General features: G+C 32.4%; 1 protein-coding gene across 1 annotated transcript in view; it reads right to left on the bottom strand.

Moving 5' to 3' along the window:
- The window catches only part of PIAS1 (protein inhibitor of activated STAT 1), a 107,012-nt gene that overhangs the window by 67,367 nt on the left and 26,270 nt on the right, over window positions 1-13,375 (bottom strand). Inside the window, exon 2 of the mRNA XM_024568228.3 lies at window positions 12,515-12,959. Coding sequence (XP_024423996.1) covers window positions 12,515-12,959 — 445 coding nt within the window. The remainder of the gene's footprint in view (window positions 1-12,514; window positions 12,960-13,375) is intronic.

The raw sequence follows: 13,375 nt of genomic DNA, 5'->3' as shown, positions 1-13,375 counted from the left end.
TGTGGCCCGTGTAAATTTACTTAAAACCTTTTTTTTTGCTCATCAATTTTCATTAGTGTTTGTGTATTTAATGTGTGCCCCAAGACAAGTTTTCTTCCAGTGGGGCCCAGAGACACCAAAAGGTTGGACACCCCTTCATATAGTATATACAAAAATTAATTCAAAATGGATTCAAGACCTGAAACTATGAAACTTCTAGAAGAATACAGAGGGTAGATACTTCATGATACTGAATTTGGCCATGATTTCTTAGTGATGGCATTAAAAGCACACAGGCAACAAAAGCAAAAATGGGCACTTGGGACTATACCAAACTGAAAAACTTCTCTGCATCAAAGGATACAATCAACAGAGTGAACCGGCAACTTACAAATGGCAGCAAATATTTGGAAATCACATATTTAATCAGGGGTTAATATTCAGAAGAAGTAACTCCTATAATAAATAAACAACTCCTATAATTCAACATTAACAGAACAAACCACCAAATAAAAAACTGGGCAAAGGACTTGAAGAGACATTTCTGCAGAGAAAAATGAACAGATGCTCAACATCATGAATCATTAGAGAAATGCAAATCAAAACCACAGTAAGATACACTTCAGACCCATTATGATGGCCACTGGTGGTGGAGGGTGGGGGGGGGGGTGTAGAAAATAAGTGTTGGTAGGGATTCAAAGAAAATGGAACTCGTGTACATACTTAGTAGTAATGCAAAATGGTATAGCTTTGGAAAACAGTATGGTGGTTCTTAAAAAAATTAAAAATAGAACTACCATATGATCCAGTACTCCCTTTTGGATATATATCCAAAAGAACTGAAAGCAAGATCTCACAAGAGCCAAGAAATGGAAGCAACCCTAAAGGTTAATCCTCAGATGAATGGTTAACCAAATGTGGTCGGTACGTGCATACAATAGGATATACATCAGCCTTATTTGGGAAGGAAATCCTGTCACATTCTACAATATGGATGGACCCCAAGCACACTATGTTAAGTGAAATAAGCCTTTCACAAAAAAACAAGTACTGTATGATTCCACGATATAAGGTACCTAAATTAGTCAAGTTCTTATAAAGAGAAAGTGCAATGGTGGTTACTAGCAGCTGGGGGGTGGGCAGGAGGAAATTGCAAGTTGTTTAATGAATAAAGTTTCAGTTTTGCAAGTTAAAAAAGTTCTAACCATGGCTGATGTGGCTCAGTGGACTGAGTGCTCGCCTGAGAACTAAGAGGTCACTGGTTCGATCCCCTGTCAGAACACATACCTGGGTTGCAGGTCAGGTTCCGCTTTAGGGGCGTGTGGGAGGCAAACTGTTATTTCTCTCACACATCCCTGTTTCTCCCCCTCATTCTCCCTCCCTCTCTCTCTGAAAATAAATAAATAAAATCTTAAAAAAAGAAGTTCTAGAGATCTATTGTGCAACAATATGAATACATTTAACACTACTGAACAGTACACTTAAAAAATGACTAAGTGGTTAAGTTTTTTGACAATTAAAAGTTCTAAAACAGGAAATTAGACACATCCCATTAAAAATAATTATACTCCCCCAAAAAAGAATGAAGCACTGATGTATGCTATCACATGAATGCACCCTGAAATCATCATGTTAAGCGAAAGAAGCCAGTCACAAAAGGCCATATGCTATGTGACTCCACTTATATACTACCCAAGTTAGGCAAATCCATAGAGTCAGAAAGACGACGAGTGGTTTTGAGGGGCTGGAAGGAGGAGGGGAATGAGAATGACTGCTAATCAGTACAGTGTTTCTTTTAGAGGTGATAAAAATTTTTTAGATTAAATAATGGTGATCAATGTACCACTCCATGAATATACTACTAAAAAACCATTAAGTTCAACAAGATAAAATTTAAAGTATGTGAATTATATCTCAATGAAGCTGTTTTAAAAAATCCAAACATTATAAAAGTATTAATTCACATATCTGAGCGACAACTTAATTGCTTCCAACTTCTGTGTAATGGAAGATACTGTAAGTTACATAGTAAATGACAGACCAAGATAAGATACTTACAACATGTAATAGAGGGCTGACTAGTACACACTATATAGAAAGTATGAGCCAATAAGGAAAAAAAAATAAAAAATGAGCAGAGAACATGAACAAGCAATTCACAGACTACAAATGGATAATAATTATAAAATGTTCAACTTCAGTAGTAAGCAAAGGTACATAAATTAAAATAAGGTATTATTTTCCTTTTATCAGTTCATTAAAATTTTAAATTACTGAAAAAATTGTGGGTAATAAGCACTCTCATAAAAATGTTGGTAGAGTATAAACTTTGGGGGGGTGTAGAGGATGCAATTTAATAGCAACTTAGAAGTATGTATAACCTTTGACCTTGGAAAACTACTTTGCGTTGAAAGAATACATAAGTACAAAAATATATATTATTATATATAAGACTGCTCAATGCTATAGAGCAAAAAATGGAAACAACCTGTATGTTCACAGAAAGGATTATACATGATACATTTTGTAGGAATTCAAAGAAATGAAGTGACCTACCTGGGAAGCTGTGCATAATATCTTATGGTGTTAAGTGGAATTCAGAAGATCTGGGGTGTGGGGAAATCTCTATTTTTAATAATAAACACCCTCAGTAGATCTGATTCAACTACTCCAAAGGCAAAAAAATGTTAAATTCATGCTCCCTGGTAAATTTAATCCCTTTAATTTTTACCCTAGGTTATGCCTTTTAGTTTACTTTGCCTTGTATTGTCTAAGATGAACCTATGTGTTTGACTCCTGGACTAGCTCATGAACTCCTTGAATGTCTTATTCTTTTCCTGTCAACTAGAATGAATGGTACTCGGCACAAAAAAACACACTTAATATATATTAGTTGAATGGATAAACTTTTTTGAAAATCAAAAATGTTATTTTTATATTTATGTTTTTTATGAAGTCACAAATCTCTTAGGAGAAAGGGATGGAAAGGATCTACCACCATTACCATGGATTATTTATGTAACAATGAAAACATGCTTTATTAAGACCTCTGTTCTTTTGGAATGTTTTACAGTGGCTTGATCCATATGGAAAGGATAAAAATCAGCAAAAACAGGAACAAACTATGGAAGAAAATAATCAATAAACTACGAGTCTTCTCTAACTCCATTTTATATCTTTTATTTAAGTAATTCTAGAAGACCTTTCACATTTTGCCTGATTTTCCCTTTTAAAAAGATTTTATTTTCCAATGACATTTTGTTTTCAATATCATTTTGTATTAGTTCCAGGTATACATCACAGTGATTAGACAATCATATACTTTACAGTGTGTTTCCCCCAATATTTTAATACCCACGTGGCACTGTACACATGGATTACAGTACTTCTGACTATATTCCCTACTTTAAATCCTCAGGAACTATTTTGCGACTAACAATTTGTACTTCTCAATCCCTTCCACCTTTGTTACCCAGTCTCCCAACTTCACTCCCTCTGGTAACATCAGTCTGTTCCCTACATTGATGAGTCTGTGTCTATTTTGTTATTTTGCTCTTTAGATTCCACATGTCAGTAAAATCATATGGTATTTGTCTCTCTCTTATTTCACTAAGCATAATACCTTCTAGGTCCATCCATGCTGATGCAAATGGTAAGATTTCATTCTTTATGGCTGAGTAATAGTTCATTGTTTATATGAACCATCACTTTTTTATCCACTCATCTATTGGTAGGCACTTGGTTTGCTTCTGTATTTTAGCTCTTGCAAATAACGCTGCAGTGAACACAGGGGTGCAGATATTCTTTTGAATTGGTGTTTTGGGTTTCTTTATATATCTATATCTACATATCTATATATAGATATAGCTATTTATCTATGTATCTAGATATATATATCTCCAGTAGTAGAATCACTGGGTCATAAGACGGTTTCATTTTTAATTTTTTGAGAAACCTCCATACTGTTCTCCATAGTGGCTGTATCAATTTTCATTCCCACCAACAGTGCATGAAGGTTCCCTTTTGTCTACACCTTCATCAACACTTGTTTTTTGATTTATTGATGACAGCCATTCTGACAAGTGTAAGATGACATCTCATTGTGGTTTTAATTTGCATTTTTTTGATGTTGAACATCTTTTCATGTATCTACTAGCCATCTGCAAGTCCTGTTTGGAGAAGTGCCTAATCAAGTCCTCAGCCCACTTTTAAATTGGATTGGTTATTTTTGTTGGTGGTGGTAGTGTTGAGTTGTATGAATTCTTTATAAATTTTGTATATTAATCCCTTATCAGATGTATCATTGGCAAATAACCTCTCCCATTCAGTAGGTTGTCTTTGCATTTTGTTGGTGGTTTTCTTTGCTGTGCAATAACTTTTTAGTTTGATGCAGTCCCACTTATTTATTTATTTTCTTGTTTCCCTTGCCCAAGAAGATAATCAGAAAAAATACTGAGAAATGTCAGAGATTTTACTGCCTATCTTTTCTTTTAGGAGTTTTATAGTTTCAAGACTTACATTTAAGTTTTTAATCCACTTTGAGTTTATTCTTGTAATATGACGTAAGAAGGTGGTCTAGTTTCATTTTTTTGTATCTGTCCAATTTTCCCAACACCATTAGTTGAACAGGTTATCTTTACCCCACTGCATGTTCCTGCCTCCTTCCCTGCTATTTTTAAGGACGCTTACAATCTTCATTTTATTTTTAAGGTCTCTCTACATCTTGAAAAAATACTGTAAATTATTTTAAGGCAAGAATGGTTTTGCTCCCCCAAATATTAGAAAATCATCAGGAATATATCAAGATTAATATCCATGTCGTTTCAACAGAATAAATCTTAGCAAAAATCTAAAATCTAGACTAGTCAGGAAAAAAATTAAAGTTTTCTCTAAAATATTCAGGTATTGAATTATAGAAGGTCTATAATGTTAACATAATACATACTTGGCCTTTCTCTTTTCTAGTCCTTCTATTTTTCCTAGCATCACTGTCTTTTCCAAAGAAACCTTGCCTTCTCCTGATGGCCCTGAAGTATAACAACTTTGATTTTGTTTTGTCATTTTTGCCTCCAGCAACGTTACAGACTTCAGGCTCTAGGACCCAATTGTTAGTCTTTTCTGGTAGCCCAACATATCTGTAGAGCTCTCCTCCAACACTGTATTTCAAATGAATGAACTTGTTTCCTACCAGCCTTCTTCACTGTCCAACTTTACTTTTATACTGGGGCTTAAAAAAAACCACTAATACATAGAGGTTTCACGTACTTATGTAATCAACTGTAGCCACCATTTCCTTTGTGATTTCTTAAATTGTATCTAAATATGAATTGCTAAGTTTACATTTATACCTATATATACATATACACAATTTTTATATGAATAATATATATATATATATATATATATATATGGCTTTAACCTCCCAAAATTCAAGTACAGAAGATCACAGCTTGTGTTGAATTGTTAGAAGGCAAATTTTTTAAAAGCAGAGTAGAGTGAATCATAAAACCTTTAAATGCCCTTTCCAATACTTATCAGAGCCTGTGTCCTTGAATTTGCATCACCTGATCTCTAAGCACTGGCTATTAGACATGTGGAGGAAGGCAAACTCAATTATAAAAAATGAGAGGCGAAGGAAACTGTGAAATATAATCCAATGCCAGAGGAGTCCTTGGCAGAAAACACTGGTAACCAGTATTATTAAAATGTAACAGAAACCTTATCCACACCGCACAAAACAAGATGGATCATTTTAACTATTTCGAAGTACTGAAGCATCTGCGCCTTTTTTCCTAAGGCAAAACCCAAGCCATGTCTATGTTTTTAAAAAACTCAAACCTTTTCTATAAATTACTCATACATCTTCCCAAGCCTAAAATAATAGTAATTTTCTATACAGAAATATTCTACTCTAAAAAGGAAAGTAATCAACCTAGCTTTCTAAAATACCAAGACTATAAACCCAGTCACCTAGGTTGTTGGTCAGTCTTCCCTAGAAGTATCCACTTATTGTCCCACATCAAATTAAATCTACTTGTAACAGAACTCAGGAACCCAAATACTATGTATATTCCAGACAACAGATATTCGTAATGTTTTATGTGAACAACTTTTTGACAAACAATAAACTTAAATAGAAGTCACCTTCTAAGACTTAAAAATGAGAAAGATAAAACAAATAAGTGACCTGTTTAATCACAAATGGAATAATGACATCCATGTGATCAATTAAAATATGTCTCATTGTTTCAGATTCTTCCGTCTGTAGCATCCAAATACTTTCCAAACAAAATTAGGACACTTTTGCAACCAGGAGAAACAAGAGGAGATCATCTTCACAGATAATTTCCAATTTTTAATGACCGTTTTTAGTTTAAAAAAATAGAAAAGACACATGTGAATTGTTTCATTTTATCCTCGTTACTGCCCCTGTGCTCAATGAGAAAAGGATTAAATTGTATTAAGTTCTATAAGAAACACTACAAACATAAAACTGTACAATAAAAACCTAATTTCCTTACCTCCTTACTTTTCTTAATCCTTCTCCCCATTATAATCCTTCCAATGAAGGGACAAATAGCTAAGATTTCTTTAAAAAACCCCAACAAACTGAACCATAAAAATTATGATCCACATTGTTCCTCCAGAGAAAAAACCACTTAAATTATTCTCGGGCAAGATAAATAAAACTTCTATTTATATCGTCTTTGGAGAGTTAAGTAAGAATGGTACAAGAGAAAATCAGTAGAAGCCCTCTCAGCTAACCTCTTGGATGAACTGATGCTTACCAAGAACCGGAGGTGTTTATTCTCAAGCCTGTTTATGCTAGTTGCACTTGTAATTACAAAACTTAAATATTACAACAGCGACGAAATGTAAGTGTGGAAAGAAAGTTGCTGTTTTTATAAAAACTAAATTGAACACTCTGCAAAGACCCAATAAAAACACATTGCTTTAAATAATATATATTGGAATTAGGTGAGTGACAACTATAAAAGGTGTTTCTCCCAGTTGTTAACAGATTCTGGAATCAAACTGCTCAACAAGTGTTTATATGCTCTCTCTGCATTAAGGAATCTAAAACTGGGAAATCAGCAGTCTCAAAGGAAAGGCCTTGACCTACATCAAAAGACTGGCAAGTAAACAAACATCGACACGTTTTACATTAAAGTGATATGCTTAAGTTACTATGCATTAATTTTATCATTCATCAGTCTTATCATTCAACTACTGGTTCCAATAAGAGGGAATATTGTATCCTTCATTAATCAACTAAAACACAATTTAGAATTTTAGAAACAACACTCAATGTCAACAATTATTCCTCATACCAATATGAGAAATCCCTAATCCGTGGATACGTGGTGTGAATTTATTCAAATGTAAAATCTGAAAAGGAGCACAGGCAGGATAGTTCAGGTGGTTAGATAACGCCAAGGTTGTGGTTCGATCCCCATAAAGGAATCGACAAATGAATGCATAAATAAGTGGAACAAATCAATGTTTCTCTTTGTCTGTCTCTCTAATAAAATCAATAAACAAAAGAATAATAAAAAATAAAAACCTGAACAGGAAAACATCTCTTGAGAAGATATAATTTGGTTTAAATTTGATATAAAGCAAAATTTGAGATGACTCACCAAACTTTTACACAACTACTCTAAATGAATACAAAGCTGTCTGTTCTCTACATATTAGCCTTTGAAGTAATTATTAAATATTTGAAATAATTATAAATATTAAAAATATTTAAATTATGCTAAAAATGTATTTTCTCTTTGGAAATGTACCAGAGTCAAAGAACATAGAAATAACAAAATTTGTGACAGATATAAAAAACAGTATTAATGGATTTGGTCATTCAATTCTGAATCAAATAAAGCAATGCATCCTAAGAATTCTTTTAGTCACAAAAAGAATTGTTTTTACCAATGTTCTAACACAAGCCAACTTAATAAATATAAACGATATTCTAAATAATTGTATTATTCTAAATAATATTAAAGGATTGAGGGTAAATATCTTGCCTCAAAACTGACATTAACAAAATATTTTAATCCAAAATTATTTGTCCATTTGATTTTCATAATTCTGTAAATTTTGTAACTCATCAACACCAAAAATGTCACACTATGCAAATGGTATTTGAAAACACTTTTAACACATGGTACCCAGTATACTGTGAAAATTAAAATTTTTCTGTGCCCCATTATTTATATGAATCAATAATATATGTGACTAAGATCTGGCTGGGTTAAGTCAGCATTTGAGTCTCCTCTTCATTAAAACAAAAGCAGAAATAAACATACACTGTAATGACTGACTACAGGAACACAGCAGAAAACATTTTTAAAATTTATCTCTAAAGGAAGTAGTGTCAATGATTCTACATTAAACATGTGACACCTTTATAATTAGGGAAAATTTTTTAAAAAGAGTATATTAAATATCCAAGTCATCAATTAACCACAGAGGTCAGAGTAGGTGTGGAACAACAAAGGGAAGGATACACCTTTTTCCCCTACTCTATTTTCCATCCCTGTCAAGGTAGTATATGATATGTGGTATACCTCAGTTGTATATGGATTAAAAAATGGTTAAAATTCACTGACTTAAAGTAAAAGACTATTGTATTTAAATGAATGGGAGAGCTAATAAATACTTACTGAACAACTACCATGTAACAGGTTCATAGCTAACTATTACAGATGAATACAGCAGAGCCCTTACCATTTTGAGAAACTCACAACAAAATGTTTAGGAGCATGTAGGAAAGTGAAATTGATTCTGAAATGGGATGGGGTGATAGACAGATTAAGTGGGGAATCTTAGAAAGAGCAATGGAAAAGGTTTTGTTTAAAAAGCATTTGAAATGGACCTCACAGAACAAACAGATTTTAATACTGACAGACCAAAAAAAAATACACAATAAATCAAGCATTTTACTTTACAACCACCTTGACTTCACCTCCCAATTCCTCTAGTTAACTATGGACAATGAAAAGAATTCTCTCATTAATATGTGGTTCTAAAATGAACAAAGATGTTAAAAATACTTTAAAATTAAAGAAATAATAAATATAATGGATAAGAATTATCTAATAAAATGGAGGACAAGACAATTATTTTGATTTTCTAGAAATATTAACCATGCATTAAAAACATTTAGCTTGCATCAGAACATCTCAAAATCTGTTTAAGTCTAGGGCTTAAGGCCAAAATAGAAGGGAAACAAATGAAAAAGTAAATTTACCTGTCACATTCTAAACTCAAGTGATAATCACAATGAACTAGTTAGCTGTTAAGAGCTTGTAATGATTTTACAATAAATGTAAGCACAGGATTGGCCAAAAATTCTGTATGCTTTTTTCCGTAAAATATAAGACATTTTTCATTTTCACCAATAACTTTATTGACTTGGATATTTTGAGTATCTCAGATATCTCCTGCATGGTAGAACATTGATTGTTCTCAAATAATGTCTCGATTTGATCACTGTCAACTTCAACTCGTCTACCTGACAGCAGAGCATTGTCCAGTGAGATTGCCCAGCACAAAACTTTGCAAACTACTTTTGACACGTTTGTTGGATCAGTCATAATGCCTTCTCCATACAATGCACAAATCTTTTTGTGTGTTTCAGTTGCATTTTAACCTTTCTTAAAATAATAGAGCATAATATGCAGAAAATGTTGTGTATTTTCTTCCATCTTCAACATTAAAATGGCTACACAAAAATTCACTCATTTTGATAGTTTTTTTTTTAAATGGAGGCTGATATGACAGCTGTCACAATATAACCTAACAAAATTATTTCAAGTGAAGTGAAAGACAACTAAGCACTATTAGAGCTATCTTAAGGAAAAAAAACAAATGAATTTTTTTGCCAACCCAGTATGTTTTAGAAACAAAGAGAATGTTGTAATTCATTTAATTTTTTAGAAAATAGCTTTGCTACATTCAAAACAAATAATCTACTGGTGCAAATAACCCTTTACAAAACTGCATTCTATGATGAAGTCAGTCACTTCAATTAACAAAGTACAGAAATAGGCTTTTAATAACACTAAAGAATCTTACAGATTTTTTATTCTTTTTTAAAATAAAACAAAGAGTGTCTTAAAATATATCTGCAGATTACTCAATCTTTTTGCAATAATCTTTTTCAGATTCACTGAGCATGCCCCTACCCCAAATATTTACTGAATAAATAGACTTCCACAAATTACTCTCTGGTAAGAAAATACCTTACAATTAATTTAAAGAAATAATTTAAAATGATTATAAGAATAAGAATTATCTAATAAAATGGGGAAATAACAAAAAGATTATTTCATTTTTTTTAGAAACATGAACCATGCATCATAAGAACACTCAGCTTACATCAAGACATCTCAAAATCTATTTAAATATAGGGCTTAATGCCAAAATGGAAGGGTAAAAACTGAAAAATTAATTTACCTGTCACATTCTGGACTCAAGTGATAATCATAATTCCTTATTTACCCACTACCCATTAATAAGTTCATAAAGATAGATGTACCCTGAAGTATTAAATCAATAAGATATAAATATTAACAAGCTACAAAGGCATGAAAAGACAATTACTATACACAGTTAGAAATAAACATATTCAAGCAAAATGCCTCAGCAAAATAAAATTTAAAATTTTCTTAATTTAAGTTGAATTTAAAATATTGTCCAACATGATCATAACATGTGTCCAGTGTGCATTTCCACTCTCTATAACAAAATTTAGGTGCATACGTAAACAACTCTTATTCATACTGGTATTAGTAATTATGTTGGTGAAAATGAAAACAGCAAGATACGTTAATTAACTAAGACTAGAAAAAATTTGAGAGCTGGGAATCAAATCAAATAAAGCTACCAACATTATTTTTTTCTTTAAATCTCAGGTAATGTTCACTGCAGCATGTTTTCCGCAGCAAAACACTGGAAATGGCTGTCTTTTAATAAAGGACTTCTTTAAATCATGGAATAGTATACAGTCTTTAACAAGAAATGAGCTAGGATATGTATATATCCACAAACACACACGCTCACATATGTACATATACACGCCATTATAAATGTGTGTGCATATATGGCCCTGAATTTTATTTATACACACACACACACACACACACACACACGAGTATGACAGACAAGGAGAGATGCCTGTAATGTGTTATGGGAAGAAAGACATGGCACAAAATACTATGTATGATTCCTTCATGAAAAACAGGGAACATAATTTACTTATACATATATGCATACAAACTAAACTGCTAATGAGGAAGGGTCTTTGGCAGTTCCATTTTTTATAATGAGCCTATATAAGCTTCATAAGCATACAGTAAGTTCTCAACAACCTACAGTTAAGTTTTCTTGTTATGGCTATTTTAAAAATATAATAATGTGATATAAAATTTGTGTTGTTTGAAAATGACCCCTATAACCTTGTTTTACTCAGGTAAATTCTGCAATATATAATTAAAAACAAACATTTCCCAGTTCAAAGAATTTCAGTAAATATTTTCAAAATTTAATACTCAACAATCCCCCAAACTAAAATGTTTAATTATTTGTAACAGGGGTGAGCAAATGTTTTCTGAAAGACAATAGATATTTTAGGTTTTCCAGACATACATGGTCTCTGTTGAATTTCTTTTTTAAACAACTCTTTAGGATTAAAAATATGTATATTCTTAGCTCAGATCCACAAAACTGGATGCTCGCTATATTTGCCTTGCTTGCCACAATTTGCCAACCACTGATTTATAACAACAAACAAGCATCTGGAAATCTGATATTTAAATAAAATACACCAAAGGCATAAGAGATCACAATAGAGTCAGTTTTATTCTTCATTAAATCAAGTAAGGTTGCATTATAGCAATTAAAATTACAAGTTGATTAATAAATTCTATTAATATGCCAGACAATCAAATAATGGGAAAACACAGTAAATGATATTTCAAGCATTTGCATTATATAACCATGATAAAGTATACACGTGCAAAAGCACATATATCCACTTTAAAAAGTCCGCTGAAATTGAAACACTACACATCAAAGCTCAAATCTCCTTTTCTAATAATTAAAACCACTGACTCATTTAAATAATCAAAACTAGTTAGTCATTTGTTTTAGATGACATCAACCCTGGGAAATTAAGAACAGAATTTAGGGGCTAGTAATAATTACTGGGTTTAGTTTTTAAATTTGTATGGGTTATAATAAAATATTAATCAACAATCTAAAATATATTTTACAAGTTTATATTCTTGAAAATGGTTTAATATAATACTGTCAGCAACCATCACTAAAGGCTTGATTATACCTTTTTCTTTGTCTAAAAGATAACTTTCATACATATGAGTCTATCTAAAATTGAAAGATTATTATCATCTGAATGCTATTACCAAATGTAAATTTCATTATATATATAATAAACTGGGTCAAATTAAAACTCTAAAATGAAAACGTATCCCCCAAAAGTAACCAAATAACCATTGAAGAATAATCTTACCTAGACTGGTGGGTTTTATCAGTTCATCCAGTAAATCATAAAATGGTAATTTTTGAAGTTTTATATCCGGATGGACTGGGTGAAGAGCTGATGTAAGGTGTGGAAGTTCCAGTTCATGTTTAGGTCCCAGAAGAGAAACAGGGAGTAACGGTGATGATGCAGGGTGACCATCATAAGTGAGTTGTGGAATGGTAGATGGAGACAAAGTTGCTGGCATAGGACCTGAATGTACGCTGGGGATGGACAAGTCCGCAGGCGTCATGATTTTCTGGGGGAACCTCCGCCTATAGAGTTCTTTAATTTTCATTTGTACAGCAGGACTGCAGCCAGCCTTTAGCAAATGCAGAGCTTTTGTGAGAAGTTCGTGTTTGCGTCCGTGCTTGTTTCTCCCAGCGTAGCCCAATAGTACTTGAAGTTCAGAAACTCTAAGGCTCATAACCATTTGCTAGAGACAAAACAAAAATGTAAAACATTAGTATTCCAAGAATATAATTTACAATATTAAATAATACTTGATTATAACTTTATCGCTTGCTTAGAGGACAATTCCCTTACCATCAATTCTAGTTATTTCAAATTTAATCATTTAACATAAGTAATCAATGAAAATTATTATTCATAAATTCACTGACTTGTACCCAGGGTTATGAAAGATGTAAGATTAACCACATCTCACCTCATCCCACTGTTCTGATGAAAATGTCAAGTATTTATCAAGCATTTACTAAGTCTCCAGGAGAATGCTGAGTGCTATATGTACGGCAAAAGATAGTAATGAGCCCTCAAGAACGTTTCTTTTCTTGGGGAAAAATTGTAAGTATATATGAAACACACATACAGCCCATTTCAAACATTAGATGT

This window comes from Desmodus rotundus, chromosome 7 (genome assembly GCF_022682495.2).
Source record: "Desmodus rotundus isolate HL8 chromosome 7, HLdesRot8A.1, whole genome shotgun sequence".
NCBI lineage: Eukaryota > Metazoa > Chordata > Mammalia > Chiroptera > Phyllostomidae > Desmodus > Desmodus rotundus.
The sequence above is the reverse complement of the archived record's forward strand: the minus strand, read 5'-3'. Positions and strand labels throughout refer to the sequence as shown.